Source organism: Drosophila teissieri, chromosome 3R (genome assembly GCF_016746235.2).
Source record: "Drosophila teissieri strain GT53w chromosome 3R, Prin_Dtei_1.1, whole genome shotgun sequence".
In the NCBI taxonomy this organism is placed as follows: Eukaryota; Metazoa; Arthropoda; class Insecta; order Diptera; family Drosophilidae; genus Drosophila; species Drosophila teissieri.
In genome coordinates, this window is record NC_053032.1 from 13,344,086 (window position 1) to 13,368,072 (window position 23,987).

At 42.9% G+C, this 23,987-nt stretch overlaps 4 protein-coding genes across 5 annotated transcripts; 1 reads left to right on the forward strand and 3 right to left on the reverse strand.

Moving 5' to 3' along the window:
• Positions 1-6,229: 6,229 nt before the first annotated feature.
• LOC122622110 lies at positions 6,230-6,718 on the forward strand. The gene has a single exon (XM_043800304.1). The coding sequence runs from the start codon at positions 6,230-6,232 to the stop codon at positions 6,716-6,718; it is 489 nt and encodes a 162-aa protein (XP_043656239.1).
• A 6,979-nt stretch (positions 6,719-13,697) lies between these two features.
• On the reverse strand, positions 13,698-15,399 carry LOC122621219 (FAM172 family protein homolog CG10038). 2 transcript variants are annotated; one of them, XM_043799012.1, is made up of 6 exons: positions 15,276-15,399; positions 15,105-15,196; positions 14,932-15,047; positions 14,583-14,770; positions 14,137-14,395; positions 13,698-14,079 (listed from the first exon to the last, which is right to left on the reverse strand). In XM_043799012.1, the coding sequence occupies exons 2-6, from the start codon at positions 15,184-15,186 to the stop codon at positions 13,795-13,797; spliced, it is 930 nt and encodes a 309-aa protein (XP_043654947.1). In that variant the 5' UTR covers positions 15,187-15,196; positions 15,276-15,399; the 3' UTR covers positions 13,698-13,794. The 2 variants fall into 2 exon arrangements, with proteins under 2 accessions (XP_043654947.1, XP_043654946.1); XM_043799011.1 differs by lacking the exon at positions 15,276-15,399 and having other exon boundaries at positions 15,105-15,234.
• Positions 15,400-15,568: 169 nt separating this feature from the next.
• LOC122619108 (granzyme M) lies at positions 15,569-16,877 on the reverse strand. Its single transcript, XM_043795824.1, has 2 exons — positions 16,180-16,877; positions 15,569-15,829 (listed from the first exon to the last, which is right to left on the reverse strand). The coding sequence occupies exons 1-2, from the start codon at positions 16,834-16,836 to the stop codon at positions 15,620-15,622; spliced, it is 867 nt and encodes a 288-aa protein (XP_043651759.1). The 5' UTR covers positions 16,837-16,877; the 3' UTR covers positions 15,569-15,619.
• A 76-nt stretch (positions 16,878-16,953) lies between these two features.
• Positions 16,954-21,111, reverse strand: LOC122619107. The gene is made up of 5 exons (XM_043795823.1): positions 19,735-21,111; positions 18,994-19,644; positions 18,790-18,922; positions 17,388-18,736; positions 16,954-17,326 (listed from the first exon to the last, which is right to left on the reverse strand). The coding sequence occupies exons 1-5, from the start codon at positions 20,957-20,959 to the stop codon at positions 17,157-17,159; spliced, it is 3,528 nt and encodes a 1,175-aa protein (XP_043651758.1). The 5' UTR covers positions 20,960-21,111; the 3' UTR covers positions 16,954-17,156.
• Between the last annotated feature and the right edge of the window lie 2,876 nt (positions 21,112-23,987).

The following is a 23,987-nucleotide window of genomic DNA, read 5'->3' on the forward strand; positions in this document are numbered from 1 at the left end:
GCTTTCCTGTCCGACGGGAAAGTCTAGAGTTTTGCGAGTGGTTCGGGGTCACCACCAGGTGATGTGGGGTTACCTGGGCTGAGCTCTTTAAACTGATGCACACATGTTGAACTTTACTTAATCTATCCAGTCATTATGGCAAGCTGTCTCGAGCTCATGGAAATTCACATGAAATATATCTAATATGTTGCCAACATATAAAATATACTTCTTAGTTACGAATGCTGATCAAGAGCTTACTTATGGATTAATACATTCCTGGGCCTTGCCCATTTACTTGCTGAAGCACAGCCTTGCAAATTATAAAATCCCCCCACCACGCCAAGAATAACAAATTGTCAACACATAAGATGGCATTTAATCTTCAACAAATTGCCGAGACACTTGTACAGACAGCTTAAATAAATAGTACGCGCCTTCGTCAGTCGCCTGTGGATGCGGATTCCTCCACCTTCAGTAGATTTCTCATCTGCGTCAGCTTCGGAGGGCAATCTGTCAGAGGAGCTGGAACTGAAGTACCGAACTGAAATACGCATCGTGTTATGCTGGAAATTTTTGCTAAATCGTTTTTTATTTTTCCCCGCCTGCACCCACACTCCCCCAGCAATTTCTCCCACTGATGGTGGCTAAATTTGCATTTTAACTCAATAAATTCACTTTGCATGCTGCCTGGTTGGCTGACTGGCTGGCAAAGGCAAGGCAAAGGAAAAGGCAGCACAACGGTGTTGTGCTCTATAAATCTGTTAGAGTCTAACGACTACAAGCTTCTGACTGGGGGAACAGGCGACTTGGTAATACAGCCCGCGGCAGCTAAGTCATTTCCCAGCTACTGATTTGCTGCCTTCGAGTGGCTCCACGAATCCATCGCCGGCTTATGGGATTACAAGAAGTGTGAGTGGATAAATAACTCACACCAGGCACTTGCAGTGGTCCGATCCACCTCGAATCACACCAAGTCTTGGCTTACCTTTGTCGCCGCCTTGGCCAAAATGGTCCGGGGCGATATTTGCGTTATTTACGATTATTTACAATTTCACAATTTACATGTGCCAGCTCTGTGGCAGCTCCACCCCATCTCCCCTTCGTGCCACGCCCCCTCTTTATGTCGTACAAGCGGCAACATCCTTCGCCTTGTATCTTGATATGTTGATACTTCTCCGCATTTATTTATATCACAATTACTCGCCTTTAACTTGAGGATTTGCGATGTTGTTTAGTGGCGGGTAAACTGTTTACCCAATGCTTGGGTGGGGAATAGGAATTTATTGTGGATTATGGGATAGATTGGATATTGATTGCCTTCAAAAACATTGGTTTTGGAACCGCATGGTTGAGCAAGAGAACTTTAACTAGAGAGGTAAAGTTTGAGTTTTGATCCAAGTAATCTGTATCCCCCAAACTGCTCAGCATATTTGAAATAAACTCTTTCAGTTTCATGGATGGGATTAATTCGCACATTTGGCTGGTTCTCTGTGGTCCATTTCAGTTGTATTTATGGCACAATAAGCCGAGAGCAATTATATGAAGCACACACACAACACATTGTCCCAAATCGGAGGACCCCATGCCAGGCACAACCACCTCGACACCACCGATGCCACAAAAATACCCACTCTGTCGACCAGTTTACACTTTCTGCAGCTCGGGCACAATTTATGCACTGCTGCGATTTTTGGCCGGCGGCATTTTGATTATTGAACCGAACCCGAATCGCAGGCCCGATTCCGCTGCAAGCTGCAGAGAAACTTCTGTGCGGATTGTGGACGTGGTATGTGGTATGTGGTGTGTGGCGTGTGGTGGCTGCAACCACCAGAGGTTGCAACTAATTGAATTATTAGCAGTCCGGGCTTGGGCCTGGGCTATTGCGATTGGGATTGGGATGTTGGGTTGTCTGCAGGTCTGGATGTCTGCATCCCTGGCTCTGGTGCTCTGAAATTATTGCTGTTGCCGTGGTTGACAAGGATCAGTGCCGACGCCTTATTTGTGTTCTTGCTCATTGCACCGGACCCCAGATCCAGAATCCCGGATCCCAGATCCCAGACCCCAGATTCCTGCCCTCCCGTTGACCTGTCTCTGCCGAAAAACCCAGGGCCCTTGGGCAGTGGGTGGCCAACCTCTAACAAGCGGGTGTAGTTGCGATTCAGATTCGGATTCAGATTCCGATTTAGATTCGGATTGGGTTTGGGTTTGGGTTTGGCTCTGGTTGGTTGGGTTCTGGTTTTCCATTGGGAGTGACACCGGAACGCCCTGCCCCGTGGCATTCTGCCCACTCTGCAACATGTGCACACGTATTGTTCTTGTAAATCATTGATTAATTCCTACGTTTGCATATGATTAGGAAAAGTCGTCGAGGGGAAAACTGGAAAAGATTTCGAATTTGCATTTTGACTTTTGTTGGTGGTGGTTGACTGAACACGAACCGCTAGTTGAGGTCACAACTGGCAATTAGTTTTATGGTGGGTGAAGCGACCTCAAGGAAAATTGAGGGCTATGAGGTGGCAGGTTATTAAATCAACCGAAAAGGGTGAAGCAAATTATTCCATTTTACGACTCGACACCAATTTGGAGTGGTGGTTTAGAATAGTTTTCAGGAAAGGTAGATAAGTGGAGGATTTAAATACCTACTATTCCACACTTTTATTATATATTAGGAATTTTAAAGGTAGTAGTGTAATAATGCACTCTTTTAAATCAAACTTTATTAATGTGACCATGGCACAAAACAACCCTTCGGCTATCAACTATCTACAATTATGTTCATGTAAGGATCAAAGTCACACTTTCCTGACACTCGGGGTTTCTGATTTCCCTCTCATCAGGCAAATGTCACGCGTGTCAGACTGCCAACAATGACCAGAAATGTCCATACTTATATGTAATGTTTAATATCCATGTGACACACTCACTCCTCGGAGACATGGAACTTTTCAATGAAAACTTGGTATCTGAGTGGACGAAGTTTGCTTACTTTGTGCAAACTTTCGACCACGACCACCATGCAGAATGCACAGAATTTTCATAAACTTTGACACTTGGCTTCTCGTGGCTCAAACTTGGTCATTGGCAAACACATCCAACAATGTGGGCAAGGTACATAGAAACATATATACTCATAAAACAGGGAAAGAAACCAAAACTGGAGCAGACTTCTGCTTTCAGCAGTAGGAAAATGTCCTGCGCTTCCGCACAATTAGTTTGTTCCTTGCCAAGGCGACACAACCCGTTTCCCCAGCTTTTCCGATGGCAATTTGCAAGGTGCTAAGCGCAGCCCGAACAACAACAAATCACTTAGCCCTAATGGCTTATGGTGAAAGTGGTAAGAGTGAGGGTGTTGCATTTAACCGAAAAACCTCAAGCAGTTAAGCGTCGTAGGAGAAGCTGTCAAACGGTTGTCTTTTCTTGTCAGCCCCATTTAAGCACGCCGAAGTAAAAGCAAGTTATGATTGGAATACCCTACTAAACCTAATACCAAACTAGACAAAATAATAATATAATAGAAACTTTTATTTGATTTCCCAAGCAATTGGAACTTTCAATTGAACTGTTCAAGAAATCTTAAAAACAGATTTATTGTGGTATGTGGACATGTATAATTGATTTAATTTAGTTAAGAGAATATGTTTCTTTTTAATATTACTTAACTTTAATAATGTGTAACCTATGACTAATTACCAAGCCTGACTGAAATTGATTTATATCCAAGCTAGAATAAGGTAATAGAATAAACTAATTACCAAGCCTGACTGAAATTGATTCATATCCAAGCTAGAATAAGGTATGATCTGAAAGTGGAGCGTTGCACGATGATGCCAAAGACTGAGCTCCGCTGACAAACCCCACCCCCTTCCCCAAAAAAGACCCCCTTTATAATGAGCGACCCAATTAGGCAAAGTGAGTGGCGGTGAGAGAGATGCATATGAACCACAGAACAATTGAACAATGTGCAGCCAGCAATTAACCAAGAAACCTGCCACGCCAGCCAGGCATCATAAAAGGCCATAAAAAGATGATACCTCTCGGGGGTGAAGGGAAAATGACTTCCTGGTGCGAAGGCAAAGACGTGAAAAGCAGGCGCTTAACTGCATAATTGATGTCATAAACGTTTATTTGCTCTGAAAAATATATGGGAAGTTAATACACCTTGGGGATGGTCGTCATGGTATGTGATCTTAAATTTGAAGTGATTAAGGCTCGTTTGAAAATTATTTGAATTTCTATTTATTTTCCAAATTTGACTAACCATGCTTGCCTTTAATTCCACCCATTTAACGAAATCGAACTAGACACTCTCCCTCGTCACCACAACATGTGCTGGCCATTTAGCCAGCGCCGATCAATTGCACATAGTTTGTCCAGTTGTCTGGCTGTCGTTTGTTTATTAGATTTGTCAATGCAACAGTTTTTTCTGTACGTTTTTCCAGGACAATTGAGGGAGGTAGCACACTCACAGGGCCATAAAAATCATTGGAATTGCAAATGGATGGTAAAAAATGGGAAAAACTTTCGGGCACGACAAATGCGCCCTCAAACTTGTTGGCGGCGTCACATGCAGGCGATGCGTATAAATTAGAGTCGCCACCGAGAGGCCATTGTGCGGCATCTTAAATGTCAAAAGTGACACCCCAGCCTCGCCCCGGCTTTTTGGCCTTTGTCCAGTGCACCTGAATCCTGAATCCAGAACTCCGAGTCCTGAGTCGTGAGGCACTCGGCACATTTGGCTCAAACTGCTGGCGAAAACAATAAATTTCCCTTTTGCAAAGGATGGCAAAGAGGGGAGGACGCGTACATGGAACTACTCATTGTAAGGACAACCACCGAGGGGCGGTGACCAGCGGGAGTGGGGCAAGAAAAATGATGACCACTGGACGCACGGGTGAGCATTCACCCACTGCCATTCAATTGCATAAAAAACAGCGTTACGACCAAGGAACAAGTTGCTGGCTAATAAAAAGAGGATGGAATGGGCAGGAAACCCGGGGACAAACCAGTTTCCAATGCATTGCAGGGGAATCCCGAAAATGTGGCCGGGGGTTTAGGTCACCATTATGTCCAGGTTGAGGGTGTTTAAGCGGAAAAGGTAAGTGCCATTGAGGTGGCTGCTCCTGCTGCTGCTGCTGCTGCTGCTGTTGCTGTTGCTTTTAGTCAATATCTCAGGCATTTTGCAATTTTTCTTCATTTTTTTAGCACTCACACATCGGCACGGACATATGTGTAAGTTACCCGGAAGTTAAGCTGTTGTTTATGTGTCATAATAAATCATGTTCAATGCACACGAAACAATTTCACCTAAGTGGGTAATGGAAAATGCCCATGTAGCCACTTCTTCCGATTCCTTACATATGAAACCCCAGAATTGAGTAGTTTTTATGGAGCTACTGATCAAATGAAGTGGGAGATGGTAGTCCTTGAACATAGGATGTGGAAAATTTCATTCAAACTTGTAGAATGGAATTCCATTCTAAGATTACAGTAGCTAGAGAGTAAATACTAAGTAATTCCTAATTCAAAATATTGTAAAACCATATCCTGAAGAACTTAAATGAGGCCTTTAAAAAAAGGGACTCCATATATCCTCTAGTCAAACCACCAACAAGTAAGCGCCCCAGGACCTCCCAAAATTGTTTAATGTATTCACATAAGCGCACCCACAAATCCCAGTTGACTTTTTTTAAACGCTTCTAAATGCAAATAAAAGAAGTCACTTAAAAAATTATTCAGCCCACACTTGACGCGCAGGCGACAGGGGACATCCTGCGGAATGGAAAAATAAATGTGTTAATGTTCGCCCGAAACGCTTTTCGAATTCATGTCAGTTTCGCTTTCATGAGGTAACGAAATTCACAAATTCGCGGTGGGTGATTGCGTGGAGGGGCACGCGTGTCACTTACAGTGATTCACTGGGAATGGGAATGGGTTTGGAAATGGGAATGGAATGATTCCCGGGGGAAAGGTTTGGGGAAGGAGAATTTTGGGCTTCTCCAGCGCAAATGACATCTACGTGGTCTGGTTCCAGGTTGGGTCTAAAAAATTGGGGACCAGTTACACTCCGCCTAAAATATCTTTTTTTATTTACAGTTGTAAATATTGCATTAAAGGTAAATATTTTACGCTTCTGATCGTGGCCAGCTGTTTCTCTGGAATTTGCTTAGCCGGTCTCAAGTTCAAGGTTTCATAAAAACATATAAATACCTCGATCGAATTAAGCAAAAGTTCAGTTTCGATTGTGAAAATGTCAGCGCGTTGTCATTTCGGGATTATCTTGGTCCTATATTGTATAAGCTTGTGTTATAGCTACAGGGTTGTAGAAAACGATGAAGATCTAAAAACATGTCCAGCCATTAACAAGGATATAATATTCGAGGAACCACATATGAATAATAACCATAGGGAAATTTACAACGTTTACAAAATACCACGACGACATCACTTCAACTCGAATAAACATGAAATCCAACCTGAAAACTGGCTTTTGCGGATTATTAGAATAAAAACCATAAACGATGGACCAAGTCCTAAAGTCCCAGAAGCAAAGGAAGATAAACATATGGATGGATTGGCTAAGAGGCTTTTTAATATTCTAAGACAGACCCTCAAAATGGAAGAGCCCTCCTATAAGCACAAAAACGAGCACAAAAGCCCGTTCTTATTCAAGGAGAATCCTTTTCCGTCAGAAAATCACATAGTGAAAAGGGAACCCTTGCAATACAATTACATGTGATATAACCCAGATTTATAAATCCTTAATAACTTATTACAGATTTTTTAAATATTACTTAGACATACGCTTCCGACACCCTCATCAAAAGTCCCACATATGTAGTTATTAAGATCTATTACCCCTAATTAGGCAAAGTTTGTAAGAACACATGTTCCCTGAAAGATGGCAATAAATTAAATCATTTTCCACTGTATCGCTGCGGGGTTTAAACTTCGAGAAACATTGAAGAGATTTTCAGCCATAAATAATTCCCTCATATGAAACGCCTTCTCTATGTCACTTGATTGCGGTTTGAAAGAAGCTCCATCCCCACCACACTCCCACCATAAAAAATTATATTATATGCATGACCCCAAATTAATCTAGCGAAACCTTTCCCATTTTGCTACAAACTTCAACCCCTGTTCAAAAGGACATCAAAGCCAGTGAAGTATGACAAACGAAGTTATTTGAATACGACCGTAAATGTCATAGGAGAACAAATTAAATTTGGCTTTTGGACCTGGCCAACGGCCTTAAAAAATAAAAGGCATACACATTTTATGGCCCTCGACTTTCAAGTCGTCATCAGCAAACATTTTTACGGGATATACAATGTTTAAGCTGAAAGAATAATACCAGAGTGGAAATATATTTTTAAAAATTTTCCATAAAATGTTGAATTTTATAATTAATTTTCTATATAACTTAAGAGCTCGAGCTTCAAAACTTTGGCAGCAAATTTATTCAAACTTAGCTGCGTCGAATATCGCAGCATGGCAGCTTCTTTGCAATATGTTGCCGCCAGTAGTGAATGGAAATTATGCAAAAGTAACAAAGGAGAAAAAATGGAAAAACAAAACCAAGAAATAGAAACAGCATTTCATTTGCAATGCGAAATGTTGGCTCAGGCGGTGTCCGATTCAGATCTAGACACTTTTGCACAGCCGAAAATAAACTCATTCGCATGCAGTTGGCGTTTCGCAAAGTGGATATTGATATTTTGTCCTTAAATTTTGTTATTTATGCGGTGAAAATGTTGGTGAAAGCGTAGCCCCCTCGGCAAACTAAAATATACGAAACAGAAGTTTTGAATTTGCAGCAGCGCAATTCTGTCAAGTTGTGCAAATTTAACGCGACATTGTCTGCGACGCAGGACTCCAAGGACCCTCCCCTTGAGCCTTTTTTTTGGTTCATTGGGGGTGTGTGTCCTTCGCCCATTGACATTCAAGTCATGTGTCAGAGCAGAGGCCGATGCTTAACTCTGATAGACCAAAGCCCGAAAAGTTTGCCCATAAATTGTTGCAAAAAAGGAAAATGTTTCAACACGTCGAAAGGAAAACCTTGTTCGACACAGTCACTTGAAATTTTTCAATTGCCCGCAAATTTATAGTAAGAGAGCGTGAAATTTATGATTGACAAATTGAATTTGAAAATTGAGCAATATTTTTGAATACTATTACATGGGATACAAGGGCGCTCGGAACTAATATTGAATATTGGTTCAGTTTGGCTACTCTTTAAGAACTGGTTTTTTTTCCAAGCCATAAATGTAGACATGGAAATGATAAATGATTCTTCAATCGTTTGGCTTTAACATGTCCTAAGGAAGTTGCCAATTCGTCATGGCCTCGAATTGTTTGGCCAGCAAAGAAGCCTGCAGGGCATTTGGTTGGGCCTTCTTTTTCGACATTGTTTTGGCATAAAAAAATCACTAAACACCCCATAAGCAAACCATTAAACGTAGGCCCATTAGTGGCGGGAATTTCCCAAGAAAAAATCTGAAACAGTTTCTTTATCATTTTTATTGCCGCCTTGAGTATGTGGGCGTAATGGTATAAATCTTGATGTTTATAAATCAGTACTCGATTTCATAGCCCCAGGGACCAGGCTGCGTTCAAAACAATCATGAAATACGTATCTGGAGGGAAAATACAACTTTATGTGGTGAAACTATACTATATTATTTGGAACTTTTAAAGATACGACGTAAACAAAGACCTACAACCTAGTCTTATCCAACCAACAAGTCGGCTCTTCACCATGTCTTCACAGCCATTAAACCTTGATCTCCTGTCATATATTCCCATTTCCCCCTAAAAATGTCTCGCAAAGAAAATCACATTTTCATTGTTGGAGATTTTTTAATATGCAAATAATTTGCTAGCCAAATAGCAACCAACTGTGACCCGGCAGATGACAATGACACTGCCAACGCCCCCGAACGGAAGCCAGAAGGAACACAAGTCGCCAGGATACGGAAAAAGTCAAGTCGAGAACAATGCGACTCGAGGCCTACTTGCACTTGCAAGAAAGTTCTGCCTCGTTTTATGAATATCTTCTCGGTTCGCTTTTTGGCTCACATTTGTGTGTGACACACAGCTGACAGCTGCGGTCGTCGTGGTCCTGGTAAATGGTCCTCATTCCCATCCTCATCCTCATCCTTATACCCATCCCATCCTGATGCTGGTCCGGATGCCACGGAGTGGTGGCTCTTGCCCCGGCTCAAACTTTGACTCCGGTGATGCGTGGCCATTGTGCGCATTTGACGTTTGGTTTATTAATCAGTTTGGCCTGCGGCCATGGTCCATGGAGCGACCAACGTCACAATTTTCCACAAATGAATAATTTTTGTACAAGGGAAAATATGAAGCAGAAGCCAAAAAGGCAAACCCACAGAAAAATGTGTCACACAGGGGACCACATTTTATACATATACTTACATATAGCTGGATATAAACATTTGCAGAACAGCTTGGCAGAAGTATCTTTTCAAACCAAAAGTATCTTTTTGGAAAATTGTAACAATTTCATTAGCTAAATATCCTTTTTTTTTATTGGCAGCTTAAGTTCAAAAACATGATTCTTACTTTATGACAGCTTGATAAACACAGTTACTTGTACTAAAGCTATCAATAGTTCACTGATTTTATTGGTTTTAAAATAATGCAATCAATTTACAAATATTAGAGTGCTTATAAGTTCGGCACTCACCCATTTGTTGTCATACTTTTTGTGCAAAGCGGGTTTCGCATTTTAATTTCAGCAGAGAGAAGCGAAAGTCAAACAAATGTCAGTCGCGTGTTAATCAAGTGTAAATAAATGGCGCAAAGATTAGAGAGTACCGCCAAGGCAGCAACTGGAACCACAATGAAACATTCTGAAAAGCCCAGAAAACAAATAAAAAGTGAAAAGGAGGAATTCCCAAAATTGAGGGGTGTGATGCAGACAAATAAAAAATGCACAACAAAAATGGTGAAAAAAGTGGGAAAAACATTTAATGGTTTTTTAAATGTTTTTTAAATGTGCGTGAAAAATCTGTCACTTCGATGAAGAAAGAACTTGAAAACGCTTTAAGTTTTCTTTGCCACCCTATCCAAATGGCCGATGCAAATTAGCCGCCAAAGTTGTTATCATCGAAGCCCTCGCCCAAATCCCGAAGCCATTGGACAGGACCCAAGCAACGCCTACGCCCAAGTGAGTCCTTAGACCCCGAACTTCAGACAAATCCTGCCCTGCCTGTTCGCGTTTGAAAATTGGGTTTGGGGTGTACTGAAGTGGTGTTGATGATACTATTATCTTAAATCGCGACGTGAAAGCCTGGGCCGACTGAGACCCATGCGAAGCTGCCAACGAACGCGGCCACTTCAATTGTCCTTTTGCGGCGGAGGCATTTACAATTCATAGATAGAGACGGAAAAAATCGTTTTATTGGCTTTAAGGTCCTTTTTGTCGCCTCAGCGACATGAATAAAGGAGCAGCAACAAGGACATAAACCGCAAATAACTTGAACACTCTGCGACCGGAGGGTTCCCTTTGTTATTGCATTTCCCCGTGATTTGTGTATTCTCGGGCCGGCGGAAGAGTTTGAATTTTACAATTTTTTCACCGCCTCCAAGGCACAGTGGGGCAAAGTGGTAAAAAAGAGTAGAATTAATATTTAACTTTTTTTATATTTTTACCAATAATTTGTAAATTTTTGAGGATGTTATAGTTTTTATTAGTAAGTTTAAAACTTCTTATCTTTTTAGTTTATAGTTTAGTTTAGTTTACTAATTGAAATTAAGAAATTTTAATACGTTTAGAAATATCTTTTACAAGAATCGTTTATTTATTTTTTACTTGTAGTGGTAAGTGTAAGGAATGAATGTGTTTAACTTGTTAACAGGAATGGTTTTATCCAAGACAAGCATACAACCATTGAACCACTGCTCTGGCGATTTTGTCTCGCTAAAGGGGTGCAAATGCTGCAATTTGTAACATTATTTGTTTTTCTTTTCGGCCTCCCCCACCAATACCTCACCAGCCCACCGCCAAAAGGACATTGCTTGAAGACACAATGCTATCTAATCTTATTTGGTATTATTTCTGCGTTAAACCTGCATTTCAGCACTTTCCCATCTCACAATGCCCCGGCAATTGTTGTCCTTAACAAGGAGACGAAACTTTAAACTTCCGAGGAGTAAGCTGCGTGGGGACCGGGGACCCTTTGCCTTGAAGGGCAGTTTTAATGATATTTACAGGAAGTGGCAGAATCGCATCAATCATTTGTCAGCCATAAAAATTCGTCACACACGAGTATTAAATTATACAACGAAAATGGCCAGAATGTCTTTGCCGAAAAAGCGGCAGGAATTCTTAATGGTTGCGTGCAATGAAATGACCTTGTAAGTTATGTCTGAAAAAATCCTGCTAGAAGTGAACCCAAAGCTTAACGATGGCCGGTCACTCCTGTGAGGCATCGCAAGGGATTGAGATCCTGGCCCGGCATGTGTGGTTCCTCGTCCTGAATGCTTTAACCCACAGCCACGAACTCAACTCAGTTGCCTGGTGTGCCCACTCACATGTGAACATTTATTGGAAAACATTATTATTTATGGCTTTTTGAATGACATCGCTTGAACTTTTCAAGCAATAAAGTAGCGTACAATAATATTTCCTTATAACGGAAATTGCGAGCTCGCATTTTTTCTATAAAAAATATAAAATTTCGAGTTTTGATTTATGAAGATTTTCATTAGTACGGTTGCTCAAAATTGAGTAAAATGTATAATACGATTCACAAGCAGGGGGATTTATATTAATGACGTTGTACTTGTCAATGTGTTTATGTGGAATGCATTTCGAATACACATTTGACAATGTGACTTTAAATGAAACCTATTTGTTTAAAGGCCCTTTACTATGACTCTAAAAATTGTTATAAATTTAGTTATGCTGTTCTTAAAGACGTCGTTTCGTAAATTTTATAAGAAATAAAATATATTGACAAAACTACACATAAAGCTTAAAATAAATAAAATCCCTAGTAAGCCGATTGCAACATACATATTCATGCAATCTAAAATGAAAATCTCAAGCCACATTATTTCAGGCAATTGATGCGCAAGAAACCCAATAGTTAAAGGGTTTGGGATTACGGAGTTCAAGTCCTTGGCCATCTGGGACATGTGAAGGATGCGTGGGCGTTTAAGATTTGATCAAATAAGCACAAGGAAAGGATTATTCTAAGTAATTGCTAGACATTGTTTAGCGGGATGTTAGGGACACGAGTGCCACCATTTTGGGTGTGGGTTATTTTTGTGTGAAATGTGTTCGCCTTTAAAGTAAAATATCACCCAAGCTAGGGCATTTGTTTTTATTTACTTAGCCAATGCGATTACATAGGCCACTTCGGCTTATTTACTGCCCTGCTGCCGTATATATATGCACACATATATATATGTGTGTGTGTGTTATCGGAGGGTATATCTCCGAGCTATATATGTTAGATACGGGCTCCAGGCGCATGACCCATTCCTGAACTCGTGCAAAGCTTTTTGCTGGCGACGGCGCCACGAACCTTTGCCTTCTCGCTCTAAGCCACATGATGCCATCCTTGTCGGCTGTGTGTGTAGGGTGCCGTGGAGTCAAAGTGTAGATAGCAAGCTGCCATAGGACGAGGACGACAAGGATGTTGAATACATATAAAAATGTCTAAGGTGGAGCAGAAGCCATGACTGCGGCCATGACAGCGATAATGTATACGGGAGTGGGAGGCATCCACATCCACTTAGGTTAGGAGGAGGTAGGTCCTGGCGAAGTTGTAGAGTTGCCAGGACTGTCGCATCCCACTTCCACCTTCCACCTTCCGACCGCCCCCACTCTCGTCGTTCTCCGGCTTTCTCGCTGTTTGAGTTTGGGTCCTGGTTCACTTTGTGGGTATTAAGTTCGTTTTAAGGCTAAAGACAAACGTCTCCATCTCTTTCGATGTGCCTTTCTCCGTCTCTTTCGCTTAAACCCTGGTTGCACTTTTTGCGCTCCTGCTGGCGACGGTGAGTCAAAGTCTTTAAAGTTGCACAAAGGGGATTATGACTGTTCCCACATAATTAATCAGCTGCCTTCCCTACGTAACTACATACATTAAGCTTTAGTTCCAAATTATGATTTTTGTGGTTCAGTTGTAAAAGGCTGGTTAACCAAAAAATTAGTAAATCTATTTGCATCATTCGTATATGGTATTAACACCGTTTTGGTCTTTCAAGACCAACTCAAAATCGACGCATTGAATTTCATAATGCTTATCCACACTATGGAGGGGAAAATCCCGTCGTCACTTTTTATGACGCACTTAGTTAAACGATATGGACAACAGCAAAGCACCGGGCAGGGGTAACCAGGCCGTGGAAAGTGGTCTTCAGGGGCAACCCCAAGGAGTTTGATGCAGTGGCCAAGCTGACAGCCCTTCCTTATCCGCCCGTCGTTGAGGGAATTTGCTTTGGTCCCGGACGCTGGTTTTTTATCCAGCTGATGGGCCATGTGGGAGGCTTTTGTTTTATCGATGGCAATACATCAGCCATCAATATGATTAACCCACACGGAATGTGCCGAAGTGCCGAAAATCAAATTAAATTGCCCTGATGTAAGTGTTAGTGACAGATTCGGACACTCGCTTGATTTATGCATAGCCAATCGATAGTTTGTGTTTGTCCTTTGAGAAAAGGGATCAGTGTCGGATGTGTGCAGGCGGTAAAAACATAATTTATATTCACATATCCAAAAATATATTTACTATAAATGGGAAGTACAAAAATGCTTTAACAAGTAGATGCAGGCTGTCACTTCTTATTCACCCGCTGCTCATACTTCTCCTCAATGAACTTGAATACAGAATCGATGGCCGAGTAAGAGGTCCACTCATGCTTGGTGTGTCCAGCGGAAATCCTGCGGATGCTGCTCTTTGACTGTGAGACGGGTGTGTCCAAGGGTGTGTTGCTGGCAACCCAATCGCAGGCCACATCGGACAGGTACTCCCTATCCTTCGCTTGGGGACTTGCCATAGCAGCATCAGTGAAGGCAATGGCAAACACGGATTCTTTAAAGAAATCCGGAAACTGCTCCACCTATTTAAGTGAAAATATATATATGATATTATGACATATTTTGAATTTTATACTTACCAAATCAAGAGTGAGACTGCCACCATAACTGTGGGCCACTATAGCCACACTCTCCGGTTTCGCGGGCAACACTATATTCTTCCACACATAGTTAGTGTGATCTACGGACGTATTCAAGCCCTTGATGGGATTCTCCTTTCCATTGTAGAATCGTGTGCAATCATTGGCGTTGGGGATGAGTAGATCGTATCCCAGTTTTTGGGCCTGTCGCACATAAGCCAGCTGGGTACCATGATCCAGGGAATTGTTGATAATCAAACTATGACAAAATCGAATAAGTCATTATGGGTCAATTATTTCATGGATACCATTATGAATAAACAGAATAGGAAAGATTATCTACAGTTTTAATAAATGTAGTATTTTTATTTAATACAGTTATCTGCTTAATATTTCCCATTTTATTAAATCATTTTGATTGCTTTTTAAATAGTGATCATACGCACCTTCTGGCCCATTGTCCGGCCTTAACGAATCCACTGCCATGGATGAGAACTAACAGCTTCTTGGACTGCGACAGCTTTGCAGGTTGGGAAAATACGAATGATGAGCGCTCTGGCGGCTGGTCGAAAGGGACGTAGGTGCGGCTGAGACCATTTTTCTCCAACAAAGCGTAGACGATTTCTGGTATTTGCTATGGGCGATAAAGCATACAGTTTTGTGTTACTTATTACTGTCCAGATGTCCAGTTGTCCAGTTTCTCTTGAAAAGGAATACTAGCTGTTGATTCCTTGGCTTCAAGAGAACCTGAACAATATGGTTGTCACATATGCCGAGTAGGATTCTGGTACATACGTTGGCCAGCTTCTGGTAGTGCTTCTCGTTTTCGGCGGGATCGTCGCTCACGTTGTAGGAAAAGGGTTCCTTGCCGGGCTCCCCGGTGGCGGGATCGACTTTGCGCAGTACTCCTTCTGCGAATCGAGCAGGTCATAATGTCAAGTAGCCACCAAATGCAACATCGTACTTACCTCCATCGAACGCATATCCAAAGTTTTTCAGCTGAGTGAGAGCCTCCTCACAATTGCTGGCCGGTGGCGACGACGTCGACATTTTAAAGCTTCTGTGGGGGCGAAATATTTGAATAAATCTCGAGCACATTTTTAGTCGGTGGAGTGGTTTCTACACCGATCGACACTTACGGAGTAATAAAGCGACCGGGAAAAGCTCTTATTTATATAGAAGTGCTGCTCTCGTTTTTGTTTTGATTTGCTTGATAAACGCCGAACTAGGGATGGAATAAGCGCGCCACCTACAGGCCGCAAGCTCAAGTCGGCTAAGCGATAGCTATCGATACCAAACCAAAGCGCAAATTCACACTAAAACGCATCACCACCAATAAAATCCCCGTGGAAACATTTTAAATTAACATTTTATTATGCTACTTTATAATGAAAATGTTTTTAAAATAATATACAATTTTTTTGTAATTAAAGGGTTATTATTTGTTTTTAAAGATAAAAAGAACATCATTCTTATAAAACTGCTAAAACCTGTCTTTCCAAACAGTGCGATTAATTTTTATGATTTGAAGTCTCGCAACCATATAGTCCATAGATTCCTGAATCCAGCTCGAGTATGCGCTGATGCGAGTAAAGGCATAGGGTTTCAATGGGCTGCACGCTTTCCTGCCGTAGGAGAGTAATCCGTACAGCTTCTCTTTTGCCACATTCATTAAGGGGGCTCCAGAATCTCCCTGAGAAATTAGTAATAGATGTAATACAACTCTCATTATCTAACGAATAACTATTATTCTATACCAAAGGTGTTTCTTGACTGCCACCCTAGGGAATTCTTTAAATAAATTTCAAAGTATCTCTGTAACATTGCTTGATATGGTAAGCCAAAGGGATTGAAATGGAATATGGTTTCTATATTCAAAAAATGTATACTAAAATGATATATTATTGTAACTATTATTATTGTAAACCTAATGTATACTAAAATAATATGTATTTTTATAATTTGAGTTACTAATTTTTCTCCTACTAAAAAATAAAATGAATCTTCGAATATGAGTTTCTGCAGCATTTCTGATCCACTTACGTCGCAGGGGCCCTTAGGTCCTTTCAAATGCATCGCACAGATGTCCAGCGGTTTGAGGAAAACGAATCGATGACTTCGCTGACACTCAGCGTTTTCCATCGTCAAGAAAGGCATTTCCCGGAGTTTCTTTATCTTGCCGATGCCAACCCGTCCCCAGCCAACCAGCGAGGCCTTGATGCCACTATCCCTTCGCGGCTTCCCAGCGAAGTCAATACTTCGAAATCGGACATCGTCGAGCTGGAATTTGGGATAAACCCTCACCACGGCGATGTCGTTGCCGCCGAGGACCTTAAACTGGGGATGAAATCTTTTTTCCACGACGAAGAAGCGGTCCTGCTTCCGGCTGTTGAGCGAATCGGCGCCACCCGACACATACAATTGCTCGATCGGACTCGTTTTTATGCAGTGGGCCGCACTGAGCACGAACTCACTCGAAAGTATCACGCCCACGCAGAGGTGCTTGTAGTATCCTTTAACGTTCTCTCCGATGGAGACGATGTAAGGATAACGAGGCTGGAAACTCATCAACTTCATGGCCGACATAGTTGTTGCTAACGAAGGAGTGCTTGCCTGTCTGGTTTCGGAAACCGTCTCCTGGCCCGCCGACATCGCGGCGAACCAAGCTATGGAGCAAAATAATCTCATCCAACCACACATATCTGCGACCACGTCCCGAATACAAAGACGTCATAAATACGTCTGAAGTCAGCTTTTATCAGCAATCTTAAATTATTTAACTTTATAACTAAATAATAGGGCATGAAATTATAATTTTCTGTATTTTCACGGGGATTACTTTAAAAGAATATAAATTTTAACTCCATTATATTATCAAACTTTATAAAGAATAGCAATATATTGTTTAGCAGAATGATGGTTACTATCTACACGTCTGCGAAATCATGGATAGTTTGAAAACAGCAATAAATGAAAATGGACTCCCTATAAAGACCCTATAAACGTGTTCAAAAGAAAATCTACTGGCTAGTGGCAGAATCTTTAAGGCTCTGCTTCATATTGGCCACCTGGTTGAGCTTGGCAAGGCGCTTCATGGTTTCGAGCTCCTTGATAAACGTGGCCAGCGCTTCTTTGGTGGTCGAGATGTCCGCATCCTTTAAGTCATCAAGCGTGTCCTCCTTTTCAAGTTCTGAAAGAAATTCAAAAATTTAATTTTCATATATAGCTAAAGATAGCTTTGGGATACTAACCCTCCATTTCTGCTTCTATGTCATCCAGTCGATCGAGAACCAATGATTGTTGCACCTTCACATGTTCGATCAAGCGATACTGGCACTCCTCCGGATCAATGGCAGCTTCCGGTTGCGGAACGTTTGGAAGATCAGGGTGCTCCAACTTTGGACGTTTAACCGGTGTCAACGCAGTAGAGCCCAGATTGTCTTCGTCCCACTTTTTAGCCCACAGATAAAGCTTTGGGTGACAGCGGTTGCGTGCGATGTTAATCTTCACCAGCAGCGAGTGCATCGATCGCTTGGCATCTAGTAAATTGCCGGTCAGCGTGTGCGAGCGCTTTAGGAGCTCGAACTGTTTGGTGGTCTGTGGATTTGCAGTGTGATACGCGGCCACCGGCAACTTTCCTTCGAATAGCCAGTCCTGGTCGTGCTTAAATCTCATTGAGTCCCGACCCCTCTGCGGATTACGACAGATGTAGCAGACGTACTTGTCCGGCACATCTGACTCTTTGACAATTCCGTTGCATGCACCGTGCTGCCAGCACAGACACAATTCACATTGGATCATCAAGCCATCCTCTTCGCCATACTCGCAGATGCAGTTGATGATCTCCTCCTGCCGCATGCGCACAATTCGAATTAGTTCACCGTTTTCCTTGATGTACTGCGGTGCTTTGGTTAGAGTGTCAGCTGGTGGTGGGGCAAGGGCTGCATTAATGTCCGCCTGGTCATTAGACGACGGCGTTGACACCGAATCTGCCATGGCTGGAGAGTCGATGGAACTGATGGGAGTTGGAGCCGCACCAACGCGTCGTTTTTTCGAGTCGATGCGTGAATCCGGAGTGGGGGTGTTAAAAGATTGCCGAGTCTCCTCAGCGTCTTGTTCGGTTAATGCGTGACCAGCCGAGCAATCTGTCAAATTGGGGCGACGCTGAGAGCGCTGGCGGTTGCTCTTCCGCGAGCCAGATGGTCGCTTCGACGGTGACAAGCGTGCACGCTTGCAGGAACGACTCAAGGACGGGTTCAACGACTGAGTTGCACCTCCAGTCTCCACAGAAACATCTTCTGGAGTAATGCCACTTTCAACAGTTGGCGTCAATACACTTGGTGGCTCCATCTTAGGAGATAGTAGGGTCTTTGTAGGCGATGTGACAGATGGAGTTACCGGTCCGCCAGGAGATGTGACCGTAGCTGATACGCTCTGACGTTTAAACGAGCGCGACTGCTGCATATCCTGCTGGTGCATTTTGGCAAAGAACTGCTGGTTGGGTATCTGGTTTTTCGGCACCGCCTCACCTTGCTCGATGGATGACGGGTGTGTGCGCTTGACCGCTAGTTCCTGCATCTTTGGGCAGTGGCTAACGTGTCTGAAAATTTAAAGTAAGTTAGGCGTCATGAGTTGTTTATGAATTATACTCACTCTGCAAATTCCTTGTGATAATGGCGAATGTGGATAAGCAGAAAGTCTTCTTTACGATAGGTCTTGCCGCAGTCTTCGCGCGGACATACATACAGATTGTCATGGATTTTGACTTTTAGACCCCCAATGAAAGCTGAAACATGAAGTAATAATTCATTTTAATATTAATGTCATGTGATGCTAATACAAATTGTATATACTTACCAAAGCCATTTTCCACCACTGGAGGATCTCCTGATAAAAGCTGAGACGAACCTCCCTCACCGACTTCTAGTACTTCTAATGTGGTTTTGGGCTTTGTCTCATCGGCCGGCTGTGTCTGCGGCGACATTAACTCGGCAGGTGGCATTAGTGAGGCCACCGGTGCTTCCATGTACTGGCTTTCTTTCACCGGCATCGGAGTAGAGGGCAACGAGGACTGCGACGTGATGCTCTGGTCCAGCGTTGAGTCCATCGACACATCCATGGGCCTGGGCTTGGGCGGTGGCTGCGGATTGTAGTCGTGTGTGTAGACGTAAGCATTGATGTCTTTGGCACGACGTCGATGGATGCTAAAGTCGTACACATCCGGGTTATAGACCAGATTCTGAGACTCAAGGAACAACTTTAAGTCGGACTTGGAGCGGAACCGTTTGCCACTGGGCGAGACGAGAATAACATCCCACTTGCCGAGAACGTTGGATCGCTGGTACATGTGCTTGATCCAACCAGGAGGCAGACGCCAGTCCTGCACGATGACAGTGGGTTTCTGGTGTTCGCCCACAATCAGGAAACCTTCGGTTCCAATAGGTTGGTCATTTACCCAGTGACAAGTCCACTCCCCGTCATGCGGTATTTCTGGGAGTCCTAGGGATGCTGTTGGTTATAAAAGTCAAACATAAAAGTTGTGGTTAGTTTCGGAATTAATTTGATAGCAAAAATAACTTTATCTTTTGCAGCCCTTACCTATATCCAAACTGGCCATGTCCAGCAACGGCCAATCCCTGCGCTGTGGTGTACTTTTTCCCTTCTTGCTGCTCGAGGAGCCACTGGTTCCGCTCACGCTGCCTGTGCTTGCCCTCTTCGGAGCCACAGATACAGAGCTTACTGGAGTTCCAACCGGAGTGGGTGGCTTCGAGGCCCTCTCTTCCGTTGCCTGAACAGGGGGCAGCTGCTTGGGCATTTTGTTCATGTGCACGGCGCGCACGTTCTTAACGTAGCCATCATCGAAGAGCACCTCGTAGGTATCGTTGCCCAGCAACTTGCGGATGGTTCCGGGAAACTTACGCGGCCCCGACCAGCGGGCCATGCACTTCTCATCCAGCTCAAAGACGGGCAGCACCCGGTTGCTGAGGCGCTGCCTCAGACGTTCCGACTTGATGGCCATCCACTCCTGAAAGCTGCCGCTTGTCGAAGGCGACACTTTTAGCTTGTGATTGCGCTCAAAGCGCACGAGTAGCGTCTGCTCCGTCTCGTTTACTTCCACGATGCGGGCGGGCAACCAGTTGCCCTCCACACTGAGCGCCTCCAAACGGGCGCCGATAGTCAGGTTATGTGGGTTGCTGTACTTGGGCGGTGAGCCGGGCAGCGGGGAGTTGGAATTGGAGGCGGATCCAGCAGCTGGGACGGTTGCTTCGGTGCTTGAGGCCACTGAAGTCACTGGGGTTTCCTTTGCAGGTGCCTTGTTTGCATCCGCGCTGGGTTCGGGAGTGGTCTTTACCTCACTCTCCGCCTTGTCTGTTTTGGCTTCCTCCGTGGCCTTGCGTTCTGCCGTTTCCGACAGGATTTGGGCCACTATTTGGTCCACCGTAGCCTTGATCACATCGTCATTGGTCGATGACTGAGCATTTCCCTGGGTTCCAGTCGTTCCCTCCACGCTAGCGTGCTGTAGTGCCCGGTGGTCTGCCTCGATCTCGGCTGAATCCATCTTGCCCCATGGAAAAACGGTCGGAAAGACGCGCGGCTTGAGCAGGTACTTTCCATTGCGGATCGTGTTAAAGTCCAGGCGGCGGAAGTGCCGTGAGCAGACCAGGACGCTCTTGGTGATCTGGCGCTCCAGGCTGATGCGCGAGTTCTTGATCCAAATTGCCCGGATGATGGGGTCCAGGGGGAAGGAGTGGTAGGTCACGCCGTGGTGCTCCAGCAGACGCGACGTCGACGGGCAGTTGGCCACGCAACAGCGGCGGCCCATGGCGATGCTGTCTTCGGTTCCTTATTGAAACCTTCTCAAGTCTGTAGCTTTATTGGCTATTTGCAAGCGCACACTGTGCTTGGTGATGAAATAATCCAAAAACCGACGCGAAAATTATCCAGAAAAACACAGCGCAGTAAAGTAGTGTGACCAAATCGAGGTACAGTAGAAACGTGTAGACCGGCAGACTATCGATACTTCCAATTGGAATATCGATTGAATTGGCTATCTTGGGCGTTGCCACCTTGTTGGAAAAATTTAGAATAATGTTACGTTATTTTTTGACCAGCTTTAAAAAAGTTAATACTCTACTATATTTGGATTAAGTATGAAGATTACATTTCATTTGTAAAAACTAAAATCTTAACAAATTTGACTTTCGAGAGTATTATTGATTAAACTACTGATTAAATAATAAAAATAAAATACTCTTTTTTCTGCCTGTCAATAGACTTCCCCAAAAAGTTCACTTTTAAAGTTTGTAAATACCCGCTGCACAATTAAAATTAATACCTGCGTTAATGTATTTTAACAAAGTGAGGGTGCCATAAATTTCCTCAGCTCGGCGGAAAAAGGATCACGTGCCGGTAAGCCGCCGTTCCCAAGGCCACCGAAAGCCTATTTGAAATGCACTTAATGTACACCTTTGGGCTTACATGTCACCACGTTCGCCAAAAGGCAGACACCTTGCAAAAAGCTAACCAAATACGATATCATCCATGCGAAAATGCTTCTGGAACTACGTATTTCAACACTTGGCTTCAAAGTTTGAGGAGCAGTATTTTATGTGTGCTGCTGAAATAAGCACTTATTGTAGTTTTTAATTACAATATTTCTCCCGGTCATTAGCATGCAAGAAACAACTGACAATGTGGACTGTGGCGCCGGGTGCTAAATCGGTTGATTGAGCCTCCAAAAAAATCGGTTGAAGTATGGAGCCTTGGCCTTCAAAGCAAAATATGTGAGAAAAATTTGATTGCATATTTTTAAACTATTTCTTAATATTTCTCTCTTAATTCCTCGAATTCCTCAAAAAAATATGTTTTCTGGAATGATGGCATATGCAGCATATATATATGTATTTCAGCTGATACCTGGAAACTCGTGGTCAAAGCACTTCCTGTTTTTTTGTACTTCCCTGAAAACGAGGTCTGTGGGTCAATCTGTTCACTTAGATCTTGAGGGTGTTTGCGAAATTGACACGGAGCCAATATCAAATGGTGTTGACTTTGATTCAGTGGATCGCAAATATTTAAAATCAAATCACGATTGCAGCATAAAGCAAACTTCAATTATAAAATGCTTGTATTGTCATATGCAGCTGACATAAATATTAAATAACGTGAATAACTGACGTTGCTAAGCCGAAAAATTTAGCTTTAGCTATTTATTAATTTTGGGCAGTACAAAACTGACATTGAGAGGGGCACTCGAAGGGAAATCCAAGTGGATAAACACGGTTAGATTTCCGTTTGCATAACTATTAGTGAAGATATTTGCATAAATTATCGTCACTCGATGAAATTGGGACGACTGCACCTGAACTCACTCTCTTTTTGTGCAAATAATTCAACAATATGTAACCTGTGCAAAAATATTTTCAAAAACAGAAACACAACGCGAGTACAAAACTTTTGGTCCAACTGACGGCGGCACTTTCTCCTTCAATATTTACCCAACTCATCGACAAATTGGCCAGGCCCATTCCCCATTCCCCAGTCTCATCTCCGTCCCAGTACCATAGCCCATAAGTTAGCCCCCTTCCCGATCCCCATTGCGATCCCGTCTGGGAACTCATTGCGTAAATATGTGGGTATGCAATGCGGTAATAGGCTTCGCGTCTCTTGACACTTGGGCCCAATTCCCGGTTCCTTATCACATGAATATTACCCTAAAAATTATCGTTGTATGATGATGATCGTTTGTTGCTAAAAGAGAGTGCCCACGGGAATTCATGTGACGCCGAGTAGTTCGTACAAATTAAATAAATTATGCTTGCCCAAAAACATGGCCTAAGCAAATACGTGCTGGCCATGTAAATGGGTTGCCTAATTTATTATAATTTTTATTGGTCTTTGTCACTCAGCATTGAAATTTGAAATTTAATATCTGGAATTTTTCAGTGCTATTGCAATTGGGATTTCCCAGACTCTGTGCAATTGTAAGAGTTACAATAACCATATTATAAAATATTTAAATAATTATCCACTTCTGTGGGATCATTTAATGATAGCATTACCCGCATTTCATTTCTCTAAAAACATTTTGCAAAATATTATTGAGATTTCTGGGAAATGGGCGCGGCATGACTTAGCTTCCAGCATAATCCGCCTAAAATGTCCCACGAGATACATGTGTCAGGTAATGAGCGGCACCTGCCTTCGTGTAACTTTTGCCGTTTTACCGATCGCCATAATGTGCGATTTAACAGATACCTTTATTTTCCAAACCGCCTTTTTGGGTTTCGGTTTTGTTGGGTCGACATGCTCAGCTGCACGTGAGTTGGAGATGTAAAAATAAAGAAAATAACGCGCGGAGGAGACAAAACTTATTCGAGGCGATCATGTTGAAATGCGTGAATTGGGCTTGGGTTTGAGTTTGAGTATGGGTTTTCGGGTTTGCGGGCTTACTCTTCACTTTCAACTGGTGAAATTTTCGTACTCATCGGGGCTGACCTTGATCTGGGTCCCAAGCTGTGGAGAAAATAATGCAGATGGGCTCGCATCATTTCTTATGCTTATGCAACGACAAGTGTGTTTGGGTATATCTTCTGGCTATTTATGGCCGGCATTATGTAATGTTTGGCAGCTCATGTAAAATTGTAAGTTCCCTTAGGTGTTATATAGGCACAAAAATGCTGGCTATTTATTATAGCCATAGAACTTATTTATTTAAAGGTGACCTTCACTTACCGATTTCAATCGACATAAATTGTTGGTCAACACATCAGCTTAGATTATGCAATAAGCAAAACGTCAAAAGCACTGGCAAATACATACATATTTCTGAACAAAGCAAACAATAGCGT

Excerpts from the sequence above, each read along its gene's own strand:
- LOC122622110 (XM_043800304.1), top strand. The coding sequence starts at position 6,230 with ATGTCAGCGCGTTGTCATTTCGGGATTATCTTGGTCCTATATTGTATA.
- LOC122619108 (XM_043795824.1), bottom strand. The coding sequence starts at position 16,836 with ATGTGTGGTTGGATGAGATTATTTTGCTCCATAGCTTGGTTCGCCGCG. Across the intron at positions 15,830-16,179 it reads GACCTAAGGGCCCCTGCGAC|GGAGATTCTGGAGCCCCCTT; the intron begins GTAAGTGGATCA and ends CTAATTTCTCAG.
- LOC122619107 (XM_043795823.1), bottom strand. The coding sequence starts at position 20,959 with ATGGGCCGCCGCTGTTGCGTGGCCAACTGCCCGTCGACGTCGCGTCTG. Across the intron at positions 18,923-18,993 it reads AGTGGTGGAAAATGGCTTTG|CTTTCATTGGGGGTCTAAAA; the intron begins GTAAGTATATAC and ends TTCATGTTTCAG. Across the intron at positions 17,327-17,387 it reads CATAGAAGCAGAAATGGAGG|AACTTGAAAAGGAGGACACG; the intron begins GTTAGTATCCCA and ends AATTTCTTTCAG.
- LOC122621219 (XM_043799011.1), bottom strand. The coding sequence starts at position 15,234 with ATGTGCTCGAGATTTATTCAAATATTTCGCCCCCACAGAAGCTTTAAA. Across the intron at positions 15,048-15,104 it reads TGGATATGCGTTCGATGGAG|AAGGAGTACTGCGCAAAGTC; the intron begins GTAAGTACGATG and ends CTCGATTCGCAG. Across the intron at positions 14,771-14,931 it reads ACTACCAGAAGCTGGCCAAC|CAAATACCAGAAATCGTCTA; the intron begins GTATGTACCAGA and ends TATCGCCCATAG.